Raw genomic sequence first — 20,298 nt, forward strand, 5'->3', positions numbered from 1 at the left:
CGATAGGTAGAATTGAGATGATTCCGATGACTGGGGATGCTGTGCCTCATGACACTTGACGTTTTCTCCTGAGCAGGTCACATCAAAGCAGGATCCGCAGTAGCCTCGCCACTTCATCTGCCCGATCGGCACGTTCATTAGATGGGCAACTAGACACTAGGCCCTAAATCAAAGACAGGTATGCGCTCCATGACGAGAGACTCCATTGCCCCCCTCTCTCCAACGGAGGGGCGCCTATGCGGCAGTGGTATCAAAAGTGAAAAAAAAGAAACAGTCCTCATAACAAGACTCGAGGCTCGGACAAAATGCGAGCAGGGACATTGTGCTCGGTATACAAAAGAATCTCTCTCTCTCTCTCTTTCTCGCTTGCAGGCAGATTAGATCGCTCGCCTAGACGCCGGGAATGGGTGCGTAATTAAGGTGCTCGCCAATGCGTGTCGCTCAGCTCGCATGGCGCTCGAAAACAAAGGCATTGACGACGTGCCCTCGTGTCCAGCCGAGGTCGGCAAGGGGCGTGCTCTCCTTGGCGAGCTTGCCCATGTACGCGATGCGGATCATCTTGGTATCCGGGAGCTGGAGTGGGGATACTGTCAGTGGGATTTCATTTTGAATAGCGAGAGAGACTGCGCGTGTGGAACAGAGGAGAACCTACCCCCGACTGCTGATGAATCTTGCGCGCCACGGTCCGCATCGTGTCGGCCTCGTTCACGGAAACGGAGATATCGCGCGACGTGTCGCTGATGCGCGCGAGGACCGTGACACGGTTCTGCGCGTCGTCGACGGCCTTGCCCTTCTCCTCGCGGCGGCGGGCGGCCTCGTCGTCTGCATCCTCGGTGTCTTCACCCCCCGTCAGGTCCTCCTTGTCGCGGCCCGTGCTGCTGCGGGCCTCGTCGGCGTCGGCGTCCGTCTCGTCCTCGGCCACGTTGTCGGGATCGGCGACGACCCACTCGGGCAGCGGATAGTAATTGCCGAGGGCGTCATAGACGCCGTTGGCGAGGTTGCCCGTCGGCAGTGTGACCTCTGCGGCGGTGAGGAAGCCTTGGGCCGTGGCGAGGCCGTTGGTGCCGTCGTCGGCGGCGCCCTGGGCGGCGGGGTCCCAAAGAACACGGAGGGCGGCGTGCAGCGTCTCCCAGACCTCGGCGCGGCCGGTGACGCGCGTGTCGAAAAAGTCGGTGCGCTCACGGGCGAGGGCGGCGCGCGTCCAGGTGCGGGAGGTCGAGGTCCAGGCATGACGGCGCAGGGGCTTGTTGATGTGCTCGTCGAGCGGAGCGTTCTCGCGGCGAGAGCGGCGGCGGGACTGGACGGGCAGAGTCTGGTGTGAGGGCGAGGTTGTGCGGGGGATGCTGACGTTGACGGTGGCTGTGGCGGGGGTCTCGTAGGGGGCTGCGTGTTGGGCTGTCGTCGGCGCCTGGTTGATGGGGTGAGCGGACGCCGCGTTATTGTCGTCACCGCCCGGGTAGGGTGAGTTGGGCCCGTCGGGGCGGGAGAAGCAACAGCCCTGGAATGTTCAGCATGGACGCTTCGCCAATGCACACAGAGTACAGACGGGTGGGGAGAGAAGACGGCCGGCACGACGAGGCAGTTTCCCGAGACATGGGCCACGAGGGACAGGGTGAGCAAGACAGCAGGAACAAGAAGCACGTACCATGATGATTGAGGTCGCGACGAGGTCAAGCAGAAGACTCCGAGTACCTTACTGAGATGAGAGGGGTTGTTGGCTCAGCACGGCCATTGCCTGGTGTGTGGGCAGCTCAACGGTTTGCTGAGAGCTGGGGGCTGAGAGCGGAGAGTGCCAAGGCCGTGCCGATATCGCGGTTCGATGCCGTGATGGTGCCTGTGTGAAGGCGGCTGTGGGTGGAGGCGATGGTGGGATGTCGTGTGCTCGTCGAGAGGCCTACTGTGGGTGTGGGTGTGGGTGGGTGTGTTTGCGAGAGGGTGTCGGACAGCCGAGGAGATGGTGTTGCCAACAAAAAGACAGGACGAGAGGAGATCAGCTGGAGTGGATGGAGCCAAAGTCAAAACGAGGTGACCGATCAAGCTTCGACGTGGAAATGGCGACTCCACATGGCACTTACCTTTCAGGACTTACCTCGCAGGAGGCATCTGGGCGTCGACGTTGGCTGCCTCTTCCCAGTTCGTCCTGCAGGCGTCGAGGCCTGGACCCTCTCTGCCCATGGCCGCTTCAGGTCATGTCAGGCCGTTCGGGTGCTGGGCGTGCGCTGGCTGCACTGCAATCCAGGCCCTCCTCGCCAGCGGCATGTGGGGGGTTCGGCCGTGGACCCTAGTTCCTGCCCAGGAGCAAGAGGCTACCTAGGAGGCTACCTAGGGGCCTACCTAGGTGCCTGCCTAGGTGCCTTGGGTACCTACATGTAGCTAGGTAGGTGGGTGGGTAACCAGCTAGGAGCAGTAGGACAGACGGAAGAGACCCCGCAAATCCTTGGTGCCGGCACCTCGACGTCCCCCCCCCCCCCCCCCCCGCCTACTACGCACGCTACACAAAGATCGCTGACAGCAGGGAAGGGAGAGGCTGTCAATCTGTTGTTCGCCATGAGCTATCTCGTGAATACATGGTTCCCGCCCCCCTTCTCTACTGCTGTCTGTCTGAACCTCCACCATGTGTCCTCACTCTCTCTCGAGCCATTCTTCCAGAGCCGTATCGGCTCGTCAAGGGTTCCGCACAGCGATCTGTGGAACCCCTCAGCCTGCGAGCCGTCTCCAGACTTTTCTTCTTCTCCTCCACTGTGTCCCTGAAGCTGGCTAGGCAGTCCCAGCAAGCCGGATACCCCGGATTTCCGTCACCTGCACGGGACCCGCTGCCACCACAAGTCCCATGAGACCCGATCTCCTCCCCTCGCCCCCAGCAGGATCCTCCCAGCGGTCCCCCGGATGCCCGGATCGCCGCCCCCCACCCCCTCCCATCCGGTGCTTCGTCACCACAGAAGATCACCACAGGAAGCCGCGGCACTTGTCGCTGCCGCAAAGACACCGCGTCATGTGGTCCCGCTTCGCCTCGTCCTTCTCGTCGCCCTCGTGCACCATGCCGCTGACGTAGTCAAACGTCAGCTCCTCGCCCCGCGGAATGTCCCGCAGCGCAAACATGGCAATGTCGTGAATGTGCTTGTCGGCGTGGTCGCCGACGCGCGCAAAGATGCGCAGGTTGGGCGCGCACGAGTGGTTCACGAACCGCGTCGGCCCCGACATGAACTCGCCGTCAATCTCGAGCGGCGGGCCCCGCAGCCGCGCGTCCGGCGACCGCTCGTCCGTGAACTTGTCGAGCGCAAACAGGTACACGTCCTTGTGCCGCGCCACCGCCGACGCGTCGCGCCGCCGCTGCGCCTCGCCCGGCGTGATCACCTCGCCCACGTACCGGTCCACGAACTGGCCCTGCCGAATGTCCACGAGCGACCGCACGCCCCAGCCCGTGTGCGCCGTCCGGAAGATCTGCAGCGCCACCCGCCGCCCGCGCGAGACCACCCGGTTCGGGCACCGCGACGTGCAGCCGCACCCCTCGTGGCACTCGTACAGCGGCTGCGTCGACCCCCGGCCTTCGTGGAGGAACTTGCTGCGCAGCAGGCCCGCCTTGGCGCCGTGCGTGTGGTACCGGTATATTTTCTTCCTGCCTTGTTCACGTTGCCCGCTGCCGCCGTCGTCCTCGTCGTCCTCCTCCTCCTTGCCGTCGTCCTCGGCGTCATCCTGCTCCTGCAGACAAAGGCACCCTCCATATTGGCAATCTTGATCATCTGTGCAGTCGCAACCCGAGCGGAAGCTATCCTCTGCGGCCTGGACACCCGCGCCGAGCACCGACGACTGGAGGAACCGAAAGTTGGACGGCAGCGTCGCGTCGTCAATGTCGTTGATGATGGTGATCGGATGTGTCTCATGCGTGGGAAATGCTCGAATCTGACACCAGTGGCAGTCGGCCTTTTCCTTGGTGATGCCCTGCGCGTCGCTGTCAGTCGCAGGTGGCTCCGGCGTCACGGACCGAGAGCTTACTGGAGTCTGCTTCTCCGTGTCGGCGTGGTGGAAGAAGTGTCGTCTCGTGATGCCCTCCATGTTCACTAGTCTGCAAGTAAGAAACAACACCGCTACCGATCTCGAGATCGGGTATCTGTGCGGTCGAGGCGGGGCATGGTTCTTGCCACGGCCAGGCGGCTGCCGTTTTGGCATGGAGGCTGGAGAGAGAGGGGGGCAGGTCCAAGGACCACTTTACGCGGCGAGCGCTCTGGAGACGCGACGCGGGAGCTGACTCAGCGGGTCCTGTCTCAGTCCTTCGGTCTCGCTTTCACAACAACAGACAGACGGGGGAGAACCTTGTTTCGACTGCTTCCCAGTTAAGTCCTTGGCATCTCGGGGGACCAGCTCAAACGTCCTGAAATTGAATGCGACCTCCAAGCGTACGGGAAATTTCGATCCGCCTCTCATCCCAAGTCGCCCCCACGAAACGTCCAACCAATCTGACGCGGAAATGTCTTGTATATTGACGCTATTCTACAGCATATTTACTTGCGCTTCGGCTGGCAGCCCGCCTTGAAGGTGGTGCCAATCTCGCCCCACTTGATCTCGCTGAAGGTGACCACAGGGTCGGCCTCGACCTTGACCACGTTCTGCGGGTTACCCTCGGTGAGATTGCAAGGACCGGCGTTCTGAGCGCTGCCGTCGAGCCACTGCATGTTGCCGCCGGCGTCCCACCAAAGGCTGATGGCCAGGACCATGCCGCGCGACATGGCGTCGCCCATGCCCTCGTGCGCGCCGAGCTCCATGAAGCGACGCGAGCCCGTGGCCGCGCAGAATTCGTCGTTGAGGTAGTTGACCTGCGGGAGGTCCGGGTTGTTGACCACCTCGCTGCGAATGAGGCGGCCGTCCTGGATGTAGGCACGGTGGATCTCGGTGAGCTTGCCGTCGGCGTCGGCCGGGAACTGGGTGATGACGGTGAAGGGCTTGGTCGTGTCGACCTTGAACTCCTCCGCGCCGCGGCCGTAGTAGTCGTCCTGCTCGACGCGGTACGGGTTCCACGCGCAGCCGTTCTTGTCGCAGACGCCCTCAAAGGCACACTCATCGCCCGTGCACTCGTAGAGCTGCGTAATGTTGCACGGGTGGGGAGCGACGTGGACGGCGCGCGAGTTGGCCTCCCAGATGTCCTGACCTGTCAGTATGCATAGAAAACAAAAGGTGGGCAGAAACTGTCAAAAGACTTACGAGCTCGCCACAGCACGATCCATAACCTCCAATGTTGCCCTGAGACATGTCAGTTCTATTCATGCACGGCCGTATATAGGGTCGGTCTGTGACGTACCTCTCCATTGATGAAGGGCGTTGTGAAGCACTGCGCATCGCAATAACCGGTGCCAAAGTTGGCGCCACCCTTGTTGAGCTCGCTCTTGCCGCCGTCGGCCAGCATCTCGCTGAGGTACAGAGCGCTGTTCATGCCGCAGGGGAGACGGGAGACATCGACATCAAAGGTGAACTCGTTGCCCGTCAGCTGCAGCATCTCGTACTCCTGCTTGGTCTCGTCGAGGAAGTAGACACGGGGAGAGACTTGACGGCCCTCGAACAGCTGGTGCAGCGTCAGGGAGGACCCGGACGTCTTGACACCGTAGGGCTCGTAGTCCTTGATGGCCTCCATGACGCAGTTCTCGGCGCACTCCTCCTTGTTGGGGCAGGCACTCTTGGGGGGAGCACTGCCCCACGATCCGCAGTTCTCGCCATTGGCCGCCTGGTAGACGGGGTGGATGAGCGAGTCGAGGACAATGTAATTGGTCTTCTCGACGCAGCCGTCGGCGTGGGAGCACTTCCACGTCTTGATGGGAGGGTGGTTGTCCTCTCCGTTGATGGGCTTCTGCGCCGACACCAGGCCCATGAAGAGGGTGGCGAGGCCGAGGGTCGAGAGAGTGGGAGCCATGGTGCGGATCCTGACAGCTGCTGGTCTGGGGTAGAGAAGTACTGCGGCGACTGTGACAACCAGACTGAGAGCAATGAGAGCTGCGCCAGAGGAGAGCACGGCGGCACATATACTCGAGGGAGCGAGTCAATGCGTGCTGTCAGGAAAATTTCTCCCCTTTCTGCGCTCCGTCACCCGCATGAAGCTCTCCCCGTTCGCCATTAGGTCCGCAGCGACCCATGCAGGTGCTGTCGCCCGTAAGAGGGTGATGGAAGGTCTTGCTCCGCGCAAAAGACGCGGTCAGCGACGGTCAAGTTGAGCCCGAACCGCGTCGGCCAGGGTGGCATGGGTGGCAAGGCCAGGTGTTGCCGGTTTCGCGGGCCAGGAACCGCATGTCGGCTATGCTCGAGGAACGGGAGAATGCGACGTTGCAGGGGTGGTTCGGTGACGAAGGCGCCGGTCTGAGGGGCGCACGATCCGGTCGCTCTCTCGACCTCCTCCACCAGCTTTCCGGGGATCGTCGTGGGGAGACCAAGACGGCGTCACGGCGATGATGTGCTTCATGCGTCCGTCTGGGCCAGTGCCAATGCCGTTGCAATGCCCGGCCCTCGACGCGAGGCCGTTGCCTTCTCTCGGCAGACGCCACGGAAAGGCTTGGGACATGGGATGGGCATGTTCGGGTCGGAGTGGATCTGGGGATTAACATTTGCTTGGACCATGGTCCATCTAACCAGGGGCCGTGGACAAGGGGGACAACATGGCGGGCCGTGACGAGAAGTAGTTAGGCCGATGTGCTGTCGAGGGCAGTTCCAATGGTTCTTCCACTGCGCTAGGGCCGTTGGCCGTAGAGAAGGCGATGAACAGCACCTGATGAGAGAGCATGCGAGATGTGGGAAGCGGGAGGGGTCGATCCAATGCCAAGTGGCCTGGGCCGTGACCTCTCAGGGGTCAGGTACAACCAGGAACTCGCTTGCCCGGGTGGATGCGCGGGGCTACAGCGGTAGGGCCAATAGTGGGTGGCCGCTTGTGATGGACCAGTGCGCGATCTTGTCCTCCTCCATCTGCACCCATCTATCACCAGCCATGGCCGTCCCCCTCGTCCTCCCACACACACACCTCATCTGTCAGACGAGCTGGCCAACAATGACGCTTCGAAAAACGTCTTGTGATTGATTGCCTCCTGCAAGGCACCGATAGCCGATCCTGGGTGCTGCTCCTAGTCGACATTATGGCCTGTTCCCCGCACCAGGCGAGCGGCGAGCAACGAGCTTCTTTCTGGACCTGTTATCATCCTTTGGGCACCTGGTTCAGCCGGTCTTGTCCCGCCCTTCCGAAGGCACCTAAAGATACGAGTGCCATGTCGGTTCGGTTGATTGAGCCATACCTCCGGATCGAGCCGGGAACAACAATCCGGGGCTACCAACCATTGATCCTCCACGCAGAACCCTGCCTGAATGGGTCATTTGACGGGGTGGGCAGATGGTTCGAGCTTCTTGTGCGTCCAGTTGCGAAGACGTACACGGGTTCAATAATACTAGAACATACATTTGCTAATTGCAGAAGTCTCTCCCTCGGCTGACCTAGACTCGCCTCGAGGGCCCCTCTTAGGTTTCCGTGACCCACGCGCGACGCTCCTCGCATGCAACGCCTCACTTTGACATTGGCAAGCCTCGTTAGCCGTCCCGTTCATCTGCTCACCAGCGCTTCTGCTGTGCTTCGAATCTTTCCGTGTGTAACTTGACGGCTCGCGAGCGGTACACCCAATGTGCCGACCACATTCAGCTGTTCCCTGCGATCACCAACGACAGGCCACTGACAACAGCAAACCGATGGCAACTTGATGCTAAGATGGCAAACAAAGTTCTTCATTCACAACTCGTCATTTTGTCTCAGCCCCGTTGCGAGCGCCCGACTCTGTCGACAATGCCTAGTGAGGCCTGAATCATCGGGCAAAGCCGCCAAGATGCCTGAAAATGCACAATGAACGAATCGGGTCTCACCACGTGCGAGCCCAACCCGCCAGAGGCCCACGCCCAACCTGGTCCTTGAACTCTCGTGTCACTTTCACTGGCTGCCCCAAACAGATGACTGGGCTCGATACTGGTTCAGAATGAGCCAGATGACTCAGGCGGTTCAGGACCGTGTCTATTTGGACAAGGGGCTCAACAGCATTCGACTGTTGCGGCTCCTTTTGCCCACACACACCACGGCCATGTCGAGAAAAGCCACAGCCGTCATCCCCTGTCTGACCAACGACAAGTGTTCGAGTCTTCTCTCCCGAGCAGTGGTCTCACCACATGGCTCCAATCCGTCATCGCCTGTGGACCCGGGCGGGAGCAGATACGTGAATGTGGGCGTCCTGGCCGGACGCGAGACACACGGTTCGGCCAATGTGTATCGCTCACGATGCCCTCGTTGATTGTAAACAGCGCCAGCTCAAGTCCAACCGGGCACATTCCCCAGACTCCCCGTGGTCCTCGACCCTGTTTTCTTCCCGCTCCTCCCATGCAGGTACCTACTGATTGGCCTCTTGATGTTGATTGCCGCGTGCCCGCGATGCCTGACCCCGTCGGGCTCCTCCAACCATGTAAACGGGGCGAAGGCTACTCGGCTCGCGACAGGCCACACACACGGTTTTAAGCAAGGCGTTGGGCACTTTGACTTCTTTTTCCTCTTGCAGCTTAATTTGTCCTCTGACTTTGACCTGCACGTCGATCACCTCATTCTGCTTCCCCACGCTTTGCCCAGAACATCATCGATATGCAACATCGACCATCATCACTTCCCACAACTCCAAATGCAGCACTCCAGACAGCCACTAGCCCACCACCACGTCCTCCTTGGCCACTCGCCTCACCCTGAGCTTCTACTTGATCAGCAAGCCGTCCCCCAAGACTACGAGTGAACCATCATCACTCCCAATACACCATGGCCTACCCCTTTGGAGGTCAACGAGGCCCAGGAGGGACTCGTAACAACAACAGCATGGCGGGCATAGGCAGCTCCAACCTGAAGCGCCGCATGTCCCAGCCGAACCGGCTTGACAACGAGCTCCTCACCACCCCATCCGAACTATCATTCAACTCGGCCACACCATCCATGGCTGCTGGCTCTGACGCCAGCTCTGTTCGCCGCAGACGGGCTCGCTTTACCGCCCGGCCTTTCAAGTTTCGACCCCCTACCATTCGGTTCAGATCCCGGCGTCCCAGCCAGAATCTAAACAACTCACCTTATATGTCGCCTGGCCCGTACCACTCAGACGATAACCATATTGAATCCGAACCCGAGTTCCGATGGAGCTCCTCCAATCTCTCCATCTCCACAGACGCCACCAGTATTCCGTCTGATGACGCCACAACGAAATCCACTCCGGGCCGCCAACTCGTGCGAGCCCGATCTGTCCCCGGCCGAGGCACAGTAGGGCTTCGACAAAGGTCACAGCAGAACCGGCAACCTGGACGTGTTGGCCTGACACTCCCCGACGGGCGTGGCCGGACCTATCACATCTCGGTCGCCCCCGGTCCCCTCCAAGACAGTCCCACGCCTGCTCGTGCCAAGATTGAGGCTCCCCCAGTTCAGGCGCCCGTAACACAAGTCCCTGTGCCTCAGACCAAGGGAAAAGGCAAAGGCAAAGGCGGCCGCAACAAACGCAAGGGTGGCGGTGCCCAAGCGAGGCAAGTCGAGGCCTTGAAAGAGTCGGCCAAGACATCCCAGGACACTCCATCGTCCATCGTGAGCAACGAAGAAGCCTCTGCAGCCAGATCGAGGTCGACCTCTCATCACAAGGGCGAGGAGATCCTCCTCAAGCAGGTTGAAGAACTCAAAGATGAGGTCAAGTCTCTGCAGGATGGCCAGTCATCTACCGCGAGAGATTTGGAAAATGCGCTTGATAAAATCTCCGTCATCAGTGCTGAGAAGAAAGACGTGGAGCGCAGGCTTGCCGAGGCCTCTGCTCCCTCTTCTGTCATGCGCGGTTTCGAACACCAGTACCAGATGGTGGATGACGCTCAGAGTTCCCTCACCACCCACAGCAAGCACTCCAGGTCCCCATCCAAAGGCCTCCAGGAAGTGCAGGGCTTGCAGCAAGACAAGGCAGATCTCCAGGCCAAGGTCTCTGAACTGGAAAACGACCTGACGCTTTACAAGGACTTCAAAGTCTGCCTCGAGGCAAAGTGTGATGAACTGCAGGACGAGATTAAGCAGCAGGAAGAGCGCTTCAAGACAGACTCGGAGAAATTTCGCAGCGATGTCGAAGATGTTGAAGATCTTCGCAAAACACAAGATGCGGCACACATTGCTCGTATTGTTAGTCTCGAGCTCTCAAAGGAGAGCCTGCAAGCCAAGGCACAGGCTCTGGAGGCGGAGATTGCTAGGAAGGACTTTGAGTATGGCGAGTTCACGACTGAGCGCGACCAGCTCAGCAAGGACAAGGACGCGTGGGTCGAAGAGAAGAAAGACCTCGAGTCTCGTGTCGAGGTCCTGGAGAGCGAGAAGAGTAAACTCGAAGAGCAGACGAAGGCACTCGAGGAAACAATCAAGGGTCTCGAGACGGAACGGGATAGCATTCAGGCCCATGTTGTCGAGCTTGAAAACACCAACGGAGAGCTCCAATCCAAAGTTGGCGGCCTTGAAGACGACAAGAGCACCATTGTCAGCAAGAGCGAGAAGCTCAAGACAAAAGTCGACCGACTGAAGGGTGAAAACGGCAACCTGCGGACGCAGGTCTCGAGCCTTCTCAAGGATCAAGATGACCATACTTCGCAAGTCTTGACGCTCTCGGCAGAGCGCGACGGCCTCAAGGAAGAGAATATTACGCTCAAGGCCATGTCCGAGGCCGGCAGCGTCTTGGGAAGCGTCGTCGGGAGTCGCGTCGGACGCTGGGTCGCCAGCGATATGGGTAGCCAGGCGCCGAGTGAAGTTGGGAGTGTCGCTTCCAAAGCGACAAGTAAGGCGCCCAGCGAGGTCGGCAGCACCGTCTCAAAGGCAAGCAAGGCATCAAGCGCGGTCTCCAAGAAGAGCAGCAACGCTGGCACCAAGGCTCCCAGCCAAGTAGGCAGCCTCGTCTCCGTCAAAGAAGAAGCGGATGCCGAGGACGATGCCGCCACCACAGTCTCGGATGCCACTGTGAAGCCTGACGAGAAGACGAGCGAGGTTAGCGCAACGCCGGCGTCAGGCGACAGCTGTACCCCCGACATTATCGAGGTCACCGAGTCGGAGGCTGGCGAACCAGCAGCCGAGCCCGAGGCGGCCGTCGAGGAAGCGCCATCCGCCGAAACCACTGCCGATCCTGAACAAGCAGCCTTGCTTGCCACTCTGCAGACGCAGAAGACCGAGCTTGAGACGCGCAACGCGACACTCCAAGAAGAGGCGAGCAAGGTCGAGACCCTGACAACCGAGCGGGACGACCTCGCCTCACGTCTTGCGACCGCGGAGCAAGACGCCGCACAAGTGCCGACGCTACGTGAGGAAAACGGAGGGCTGGCGACACAGCTCGCAGAAACCAACGCTGCACTTGAGAGCGCCATGGCTGCCCACGCCGCTGCCAACGGGGAGGTTGACGGGCTCAAGGCCGAGGTGGCAAGCCTACGCAGTAGACTCTCGAGTCCGTCGCGGCGGAGCGGTAGTACACGGACCTCTAGAAAGGACGGCGACAAGGCCAAACAGCTGGTTGTTGTGCGAGACCCGAACGACCGGGGACAGATGTGAGTGTTTTCCTCCTTCGTGGTGAGTTGTGGTACTAACTGCTTTCTAGACAAGTCATCCGTCGATGCGATCTGCGCCTGCACTCTCGTTCAGCTTCGCTGTCTGAGGGCTCGGGCGCCGATTGAGATGTTTTTACTTGCTACTTTATGAGGATTAGGACGATATGACTAATGAAAGGCAGGCGTTTTGGTCATGTATGGGATTCCTATGTATTCTGGCATTGCGTGTAGGACAATCGGACACTCTTTCGACGAGCATTTGCCTGAGAGAGATACGGGGAGCACAGCATGGTTTGGTAGCATTAGACTGGTGACCAGAAACTGAAGGCAGCACAATGCCGTTTTCTTTGTACTTTAGCTAAAGACAGACCTAAGAAGTTCAACTCCGCCTCGACATTCTCATTGGTTCACGATCAGTCTCAGTACACGGTGACATCGATTTGTTTTGTGACCTTGTGGAGCTGGACTTTCTACGTGTTGGCGTAGGATCCAAAGGGATGGATGGCCCTTATATATATGGTGAAAGCGTATAACACTGCGAGAAGCTCGAGGCTAAATCAAGAAATTGAAGGTGGATCTGACTGTTGGGATTAAGGTACCAAGTGTGGACTGATCTCGGTTGACCTAACGGCAGCGGCTCGCGCTGTTGTGCGGCCAAGGACCATCAAGCAGGCCGAATCCATCCAATTTCGTGTCCGTGTCCGTGTCCGTCTCTGAACGACAACCATGGCAAGGGTCATTTTTCTTGTCCGCAAGTACAGGGAAGCAATTCACCCAACTCGCTTCAGCATGATTCACTGGCTGCTAGGCAACGCGTAGAGCAGCGCGTAGAGGTCGATGACAGTGCCTGGATCTTGAGGCAGACTCCGAGTGTTCATTGTTGCCTGACCCTCCTCTTGGTCACTTCTCTCACTTGGAAAGAACAAAACGGCTCCTAAGGAACTCATCTGTCACGGTTTCCGCCACAACTGTCCACTTCCAGCTCTGCAACCTACCATCGGTCCATTCATGTTCATTCTTTCTTCAAACCATCCTTGTCCCCTTGAGATGTCATGTCAAGTCTCTGTAAGCATCTTAGGAACCTAGAGATCCTGGTATTGCTCTCCTTTGTACTCATGAAAAAGCTTCAGGTCTGTCCTCTCCTTTCCCAAACCTCAAGTCATGATGCCAAATAACCTGCAACTGTCTCTCTCTCCATCTCTAGACTTCTATCCGACATGTCCATCCGAAACTTAACCAGCATATCTCGTAAGTCATCACTTCTCCTTGCGAGTCTTGGATCTCAGATCTTCGGCGGCATCTCCCCGCCACTGCCTCGTCACTTTCGACGCCCGTTCTACCCGAAACTTGGGCACAACCGCCGACGCCACGCTCAAGCCTACCCTCTGTCTCTCCTCTGAATATGCCGTCCGGGCCAGAATATCGCACCGCGCATGGCACGGCAGCCGTCGACGACGGGCGGCAAACCAATGTTCTTGTTACATAAAGCAGGAACGCCGCAACACGCGAACGATCTCATACCCTTCCGGCTCGCAAAAGCTCAATATTCTTGCTCGCTTGCTGGTCGCGGGCTTGATCGGAACCGAGTTGATGCGCACATGCGGCCCTTCGGCGACAACGCATCGCATTTCCCCTCGACGGCTGTTGGACCTCTCAAGCTCATTTCGCAATACCGTGATGGTTGGATCTGATAACTTCAAGCCCTTGTTTGAGACATTGTGGTCGGTTGGGCGGACGCTTCAGGCAGTGTGATTGTGGCGAGGTGGGAGGGGTGTCGTTCGAGGTGACTTACTCAGCGCGTCCCGCGCTGACTTTATACAGGACACATTGATGCTTTGCAGGTATCTTGTCCGATTTCCTGGGGCCATGACCAAGGTAAGACCTCCCGTCTATTGTCGTGGGACACAAGCTGATTCGGGTGATGTTCTGGGCGAAAGGATTGTTGTTCAAGGCCAAAATTAAGAATCAGAAAAGAAAAAAACCCTAAATTACCAATATATTGTCGAGAGCTTATGAGATAGATGTCGTAAGCCATAAGATGGATTGTCACGCCAGGACCTGCTATTGTCCTAGGTCCCGGGGTGTTCAAGATGTAGAGACCTTCAACCCAAGACGTTGAGCGAGTCTCTGGAGTACAGCCAGGTCCATGCTTTTGCAACAAATTCATTCACTGTTCTGAGTCTGAGACGTCGCTTTAAAGGGCAGTTACACATGTGAGATATTAACCCCAAGCCTTTGACGTGCGATTCTGTGTTTCTCCATCACACGAACAATATAACCAATTTCTTCTGCAAATCTAGCCTTGAATCGCCATTACCGCGACCAGCAGCATCAATCACGCAAGGATAGCAACCTGCTCACCGATCAATGGGTTTTGACGACGTATTCTTGAATCGAAATTCCCCTGTACGTACACCTTTTTCCAGGTTCATTTTGTTAGCCAACTCCGACCATCACTCGAATGGTTACCCAAAGTGTGTCATCAGTGGACAATCGGCTAGCAGTTTATCGTCCGAGTCATTTCTGGTCAACTCCGCTACCTGATGAAGGACACAGATCAATGTCTACCGTTTGAACGGGGACCTGGATCGTAAAAGCTTTACATGGTTCTTCCAAAGAGAAAGAACTTTAAAAAGCGTATGGTATTATCACGCACAATTACTGACCTTCCCTTTCCAGCACGCCAGTGAAGACATGGAACATCATTCGCACCGCTCCGACACAGACTCGATCGTGTCTGCCACCGACGAGGTATGTGACCGCATCCTGGCTCTCCGAACGTACTAACCAGGCATCCAATCTAGGTCACAGAACCTGAATATCTATCCGAGCAAGTTTTGGCAGAGCAAGTTTTGATGTTGAAGGCAGAAATCAGAGCAGCGCGCGAGAAGGACCTCGAAACCCTGAGCCAAATCACAAAGGTCATACTGCTCGTGGTTCAGAAAGCCGACATTATTGCCGCCACCAACAGCCTGCACAGCGAGGCTACATTGGCCACAGCGCAGGATGTGTTTTGGATAAAGTGCTGGATCGTGGCAGTTGGCCTTGTCGCTCTGCTGGATCTTCTTCCCATGCTGCAAAAGAACGTCGTGGTTCTCGGGGATTACATATAACGGCGAGGCAGCATGTATTAAGGTGCCGCGGCTTATATTGTGACGGATGAAGGAGCTCCATACATACACTCAACCCGTACACTATGCATCAGTCATACAACGTGCCAGAGGCTACAGGTGATTCGAGTCTCTCAGTGCATTAGTATCACAATATTTAGCAGAAGTGGGGCAGCACTCACCGAACACACCGAGCCTTGCGGGGCAGAGCCATCGGTGAACCACTTTTTTTTCTGTCGGCAGCCATCCCACTTTGAAGCCAATGCCAATTGCAGCCAGCCAAAACTTTCCTCTCTCCGGCTCCCGACCATAAAGTTTCGAGGGGACCAAGTCAACACACAGGCCCTTCAAGATGGCGACTTCAGAACAGGACATGCCCTTTATAAGGAACCTGGCGTCAAGCGGTAAGCAGCCAATGTCTTTCGAAGTATATCCAGAGCTAACTCGAGGCCCCCAGATCGCCGCATCCGCACGAAAGCCCTGGCCTCCCTCCAGACCTACCTCACGGCGCAACGAAAGCTCGACCACCTGACGGCGCTCAAGCTGTGGAAGGGTCTCTTCTTCGCCATGTGGATGTGCGACAAGCCGGTGCCGCAGCAGAACCTCGCCAACGACATGGCCGACCTCTACGCATCGCTGCCGGGCGCGAAACCGACGGACGCTAGCAAGCCCGACAGCAACGACAATGTTACCATCTGGTTCACGGCCGCGTACGAGGTGCTGGCGCCGCAGTGGACAGAGATTGACGTGCTGCGCATGGAGAAGTTCCTGCGGCTCGTACGCCGCATGTTCGCGGCACAGCTGCGCTGGGTGGGTGACAAGCAGTGGGCCACGGAGAGGCAGGACAAGACGATCGCGCTGCTGAAGCAGTGGCACTTTGAGAGCGAGGGCGACGTCGGCCGCGTGCCGCCCGGCCTGCGGCTGCACGCGCTCGACATCTGGGTCGACGAGATGGAGAGGGTCGGGCTCTTCGAGGGCGAGGGCGAGGAGGCTGAGGCCAAGCTGGCGTTTGCGCACAGGCTGCGGGCAGAGCTCGTCGAGCCGCTGACGAGCTGCCCCATCAAGTCTGTGCGGACGAGCGCGCGGGCAGAGCTCGAAGATGAGAGGCTGCCGTGGAACGAGGGCAAGATGGACGAGGATGCCGACGGTGCCGAGGCTGTGGGCAAGGAGGGCGGCGACGACGATGACGATGAGTGGGATGGTTTCAGGGATTAGAGGGGCTGCCCGTCTTTTGCGACTGCTGTCCGCAAGAGTATCTGCATTATCGGCGTCGAGGCGTTTGGTAGACCTGGGATATCACATTTCGAGGGCCTGACTGGGCTGCTCCTGGCTGGCTGCTCCCTAGCTGACCGCTCCAATGACTGTTGGCCCTTGAGCAGCGGGTTTTTTTTCTCTCTCTCTTTCTCGATCAACTTGAACATGCAAAGTCAAAGGATGCATAAGCTGATGGGATTCAGCTTTGTCCTTGGCGAAGCTCGTCGCAGGTGTCGACATGACTGTGATCCTGAGGCTTGTGGCTGCATACTCGGTGGTGGTGAGAGATACCTCGCTGAGCACGCCCCCAACAGGCGCTGACAAAGTTCCCCCTAACTGCACCACATGCTCATCTCCGGCGGAGCCGTGTACGCCCCCCCCCCCCCCAACAGCAGCAACGGCGCGCCGCGGGAATCCGCACAGGCCGCGGACCCATCCCATTGCTACCGCCCTACCGCCCTGCAGTCGTCCAGAATGTGACACGCGCGGCCAGAACGACCGCGCCCGCCATTTTGGGAAACTTCCCGTCTGACTGTGTCGAATGTCTGCTGGATTTCTCCTTCCCCTCTTTTTGCTTCTGATTGTTGGATTGATGGGCATGTACAGCATCGACCGTGCCGGCGTCTGAGTCCCCTTTTTTTGCTTGCAACCTCGATTATACCCCCGTCACTCGCTATCACTTTCGTTATCCCATATTTGCTATCAACACCATGGCAGCCCCCGGACACGCGGCCGCCCCGAAGCCAGTGTCGAGTGCTGGCTCGGCAGACACGAACGGCATCAACGGACACGCCAATGGAGACGGCGAAAAGACAATCACGATCAACGGCAACCACGTCTTGACCCTGCAACAGAAACACGTCGTCCTGGAGCACACAGCTCAGGAGGCATACGAAGAAGGTAGTGGCATCTGCGGCCTTTCGCTCGGGACCGCTGGTACGTACCGTCGTCATTACTACAATCGTCGTCGTCGTCCTCGTCGTCACCCTCTGGTGCCGGCGCTGGGTCTCGTCCTTTTGCAGCTGCTGACCTCGAGCTTTCGCAGGCTCACCCGATACCACGATCGCTCTCTACAATGTTCTCTGGGCCGAGCGCGATGGCACCAACCTCCACATCACTCATGCCCAGCCGACGTCCAAACACAAGTTCCGCCCTGTGACGGCCACGGTGGACATCTCGGCCAACAGCGCCGAGGCTGTCGATCAGCTGGTCGAGGCACTGCTCTCCAGAGCCTACGGCCGGGCCAAGCGCCAGAAGAGGGCCAAGGTGCTTGTCAACCCCCACGCAGGCCCCGGAGGCGCCGTCCACAAGTGGCACCACGATGTCGAGCCTCTGTTCAAGGCGGCCCGCATGACGATTGACATGCAAAAGACTGTGCGGTCCGGCGAGGCCATTGCGATTGCTCGCGACCTCGACATTGCCCAGTTCGACACCATTGTTGCGTGTTCTGGGGATGGGCTCCCCCACGAGATCATCAACGGGCTCGGTGCCCGCGCCGACTCGCGTCACGCGCTCGAGAAAATTGCCGTGTGCCAGATCCCCTGCGGCTCGGGCAACGCCCTGTCGTGCAGCACGTTTGGGACGTACCAAGCCGGTGAGGCTGCCCTGGCCCTCATCAAGGGCGTAGATACGGTCATAGACTTGACGAGCATCACGACGGGCGAGGAGCGCAAGCTCAGCTTCCTCAGCCAGGTGGTGGGCATCATCGCCGAGGCCGACCTCGGCACGGAGCACATGCGATGGATGGGCAACCACCGATTCACGGTCGGCGTGGCGCAGAGGATCTTCAAGAAAAAGGCGTATCCCTGTGACGTTGCCGTCAAGATTGAGCTGGACGACAAGGAGACCATTCGAACGCATTACCGGGAGAAGCTCAATGCCGCGCCGGTGACGATGACCAAGGCAGACGGCGCCGGCCTGCCTCCGCTCAAGTACGGCACGATCAACGACGCGCTGCCCGAGGACGGCTGGGTGTCGGTCAAGTACGACAACATGGGCAACTTTTATGCCGGCAACGTACGTGTCCCTGCTCGCCGCCGGTGGGCTGTGTGTCAAGGCTAACCGTCACAGATGCCCCTCGTGGCGCCCGAGTCCAACTTTTTCCCAGCGTCGCTGCCCAACGACGGACTGCTCGACCTCGTCACGATTGACAGCGACATATCCATCCTGAAGCAGATTGGCATACTGACGGCCGTGGGCGACGACAGCACTTCCTTTTTCGCCAATGCCGACGTCAGCTACCGCAAGGTGACGGCGTACCGGTTCACGCCGCGCGACCAGAAGGACGGCTACATCAGCATTGACGGCGAGAAGTTTCCGTTTGCCCCTTTCCAGGCCGAGATCCATCCGGGGCTCGGCAAGACGTATTCAAAGACGGGGCGGTACGAGGCGATCGGGGTGTAGGGGGTGAAGCGAAGACGACGTGTGGAATGATACCCAGAGAGAGCAGCGCCTCTTCAATTTCTTTGTGTAATTTTACTCCAGCGAATTCGTACGGCAGACGTTGAATCATGCAAGGTGCGCCATGTATGTTCGCAGCAGGTACCACCAGCAAGGCCAAATTATATTTTCGCTAGTGAGGCAAGGCTAGCGGCATGACAACCAGAGGCCACGGCGAGGCCCACCGCTTAATGTATGTACATGTAAGTTACAGCTACCCAACTTAAAACAAGATGGATGAAAACTGTAAACTGCAAGCTGCAGCTTCGAAGGCTACATTGTAATTCTGGGCCCATGAGGCTGCGGTTTCGAAGGCCGAGGCTGCAGCTGTGGCTCAGTGCTTCGCCACAGCCGACGCGGGGCCGCTCCGTCGCTCTTTTGGGCCACAATTGAGGGTCGCGGTTGCCAAATTGGGCCCTCTCCACGACTATGACACGGCAGTCGGCAGATCGCTCGAGCTTGGTCGACCGCAGAGGTTGACTCACTCATCAATTCATTGTTGACCGTCTCGCGTCTCGGAGCCCAGGCAAGCCAGCTCTTTGTTTCACAGCTCGAACCCTCAGATTGACTCGTGATCCTAGATCCATCAAGGTCCATCAAGGTCAATTGCCTCGTGACGCCAAACGATCCCCAATTGCCTCACCCGACCAAAGACCATGTCTCTGCCGAAATCCGGGGACCATCCCCCGGCGGCTCTCCCGCCCATCGACATCAAGCCGTTGCTCAAGAGGCTCTGGCCTGTGCCTCTGAATGGCCCTCAGGTGACGGCCGACGAGATCGCCGAGGCCATCTCCCACTTCTTCACGGCCCGCGTGTCCCAGGCCCAGGCTGCGTCGCTGCTCATCTCGCTGCACTTTACGAACCTCGACCGTCGCGCCGATGTCATGGCCAAGTCGGCCTACGTCATGCGTCAGGCCGCCGCCGCCGTCGACCTGCCGTCACTCGACCGCGTCGTCAAGGCCAAGGGGCTCGCCGAGGGTGGCTACGGCGGCGGTCTCTGCGACATTGTCGGCACCGGTGGCGACGCCTACAACACATTCAACATTTCGACGACGGCGAGCATCCTCGCGAGCGCCCTCCTCGCCGTCAGCAAGCACGGCAACAAGGCGTCGACGTCCAAGTCGGGCTCGGCTGACCTCGTCCCCCACATGCAGCCGCGCGCCCCCGTCATCACAGACGTCAGCCCGGCGACGCTCGAGAAGGTCTACGCCGCCACCAACTACGCCTTCCTCTTCGCGCCCGTCTTTCACCCGGGCATGCGCTTCGTCGCGCCCATCCGCAAGGAGCTCCCCTGGCGCACCATCTTCAACCTCCTCGGGCCCCTCGCCAACCCGGTCGAGGACGCCCTCGAGGCCCGCGTCATCGGCGTCGCCCGCAAGGAGCTCGGCCCCGTCTTTGCCGAGGCCCTCACCATCGCCGGCTCCCGCAAGGCCATGATCATCTGTGGTGACGAGGAGCTCGACGAGGTCTCGTGCGCCGGCCCCACCCTCATCTGGCGCCTGCGCGAAGGGCCCGACGGCGTCGTCAGCACCGACCACTTCACCGTCGAGCCCGCCGACTTTGGTCTGCCGACGCACCAGCTCGACGAGGTGTCGCCCGGCAAGGAACCGGCGGAAAACGCCGAGATCCTGCGCCGCATCCTCAGCGGCGAGGTCGCCGACGACGACCCCATCATGGAGTTTGTCCTCCTAAACACGGCCGCCCTCTTTGTCGTCTCGGGCATCTGCGAGGCCGACACGAGCAGCATGGGGCCCGGCGACGACGGAAACGTCATCACGGAGCGGGGGCCCGGCGGCGAGGGCTGGAAGGAGGGCGTCCGGCGCGCGCGCTGGGCCGTCAAGAGCGGCGCCGCCTGGAAGCAGTGGTCGGCTTTTGTGGACGTGACCAACGGGTTTGCGTGATGCCCGGCTGCGGA

General features: G+C 59.0%; 7 protein-coding genes across 7 annotated transcripts; 4 read left to right on the forward strand and 3 right to left on the reverse strand.

Annotated features, from left to right (window-relative positions):
• Positions 1–441: 441 nt before the first annotated feature.
• Positions 442–1,648, reverse strand: D7B24_004392 (uncharacterized protein; the record flags this gene model as incomplete). Its single annotated transcript, XM_028638563.1, has 3 exons — positions 442–573; positions 653–1,498; positions 1,646–1,648. The coding sequence occupies 3 exons, from the start codon at positions 1,646–1,648 to the stop codon at positions 442–444; spliced, it is 981 nt and encodes a 326-aa protein (XP_028490258.1).
• Positions 1,649–2,943: 1,295 nt separating this feature from the next.
• D7B24_004393 (uncharacterized protein) lies at positions 2,944–4,053 on the reverse strand (the record flags this gene model as incomplete). The annotated part of the gene is made up of 1 exon (XM_028638564.1): positions 2,944–4,053. The coding sequence occupies one exon, from the start codon at positions 4,051–4,053 to the stop codon at positions 2,944–2,946; it is 1,110 nt and encodes a 369-aa protein (XP_028490259.1).
• A 446-nt stretch (positions 4,054–4,499) lies between these two features.
• EG1 (Endoglucanase EG-1) lies at positions 4,500–5,899 on the reverse strand (the record flags this gene model as incomplete). The annotated part of the gene is made up of 3 exons (XM_028638565.1): positions 4,500–5,138; positions 5,197–5,235; positions 5,294–5,899. The coding sequence occupies 3 exons, from the start codon at positions 5,897–5,899 to the stop codon at positions 4,500–4,502; spliced, it is 1,284 nt and encodes a 427-aa protein (XP_028490260.1).
• Positions 5,900–8,806: 2,907 nt separating this feature from the next.
• D7B24_004395 (uncharacterized protein) lies at positions 8,807–11,706 on the forward strand (the record flags this gene model as incomplete). The annotated part of the gene is made up of 2 exons (XM_028638566.1): positions 8,807–11,580; positions 11,631–11,706. The coding sequence occupies 2 exons, from the start codon at positions 8,807–8,809 to the stop codon at positions 11,704–11,706; spliced, it is 2,850 nt and encodes a 949-aa protein (XP_028490261.1).
• Positions 11,707–14,274: 2,568 nt separating this feature from the next.
• Positions 14,275–14,693, forward strand: D7B24_004396 (uncharacterized protein; the record flags this gene model as incomplete). The annotated part of the gene is made up of 2 exons (XM_028638567.1): positions 14,275–14,331; positions 14,385–14,693. The coding sequence occupies 2 exons, from the start codon at positions 14,275–14,277 to the stop codon at positions 14,691–14,693; spliced, it is 366 nt and encodes a 121-aa protein (XP_028490262.1).
• A 349-nt stretch (positions 14,694–15,042) lies between these two features.
• D7B24_004397 (uncharacterized protein) lies at positions 15,043–15,905 on the forward strand (the record flags this gene model as incomplete). Its single annotated transcript, XM_028638568.1, has 2 exons — positions 15,043–15,094; positions 15,148–15,905. 2 exons carry the CDS (start codon positions 15,043–15,045, stop codon positions 15,903–15,905), a joined length of 810 nt encoding a protein of 269 aa, XP_028490263.1.
• Positions 15,906–16,654: 749 nt separating this feature from the next.
• On the forward strand, positions 16,655–20,284 carry LCB4 (sphinganine kinase lcb4; the record flags this gene model as incomplete). The annotated part of the gene is made up of 6 exons (XM_028638569.1): positions 16,655–16,880; positions 16,990–17,960; positions 18,015–18,343; positions 18,550–18,576; positions 18,965–18,974; positions 19,037–20,284. The coding sequence occupies 6 exons, from the start codon at positions 16,655–16,657 to the stop codon at positions 20,282–20,284; spliced, it is 2,811 nt and encodes a 936-aa protein (XP_028490264.1).
• Positions 20,285–20,298: the final 14 nt, after the last annotated feature.

Source organism: Verticillium nonalfalfae (genome assembly GCF_003724135.2).
Source record: "Verticillium nonalfalfae strain VnAa140/NRRL 66861 chromosome Unknown scaffold_243, whole genome shotgun sequence".
NCBI classification, from domain to species: domain Eukaryota; kingdom Fungi; phylum Ascomycota; class Sordariomycetes; order Glomerellales; family Plectosphaerellaceae; genus Verticillium; species Verticillium nonalfalfae.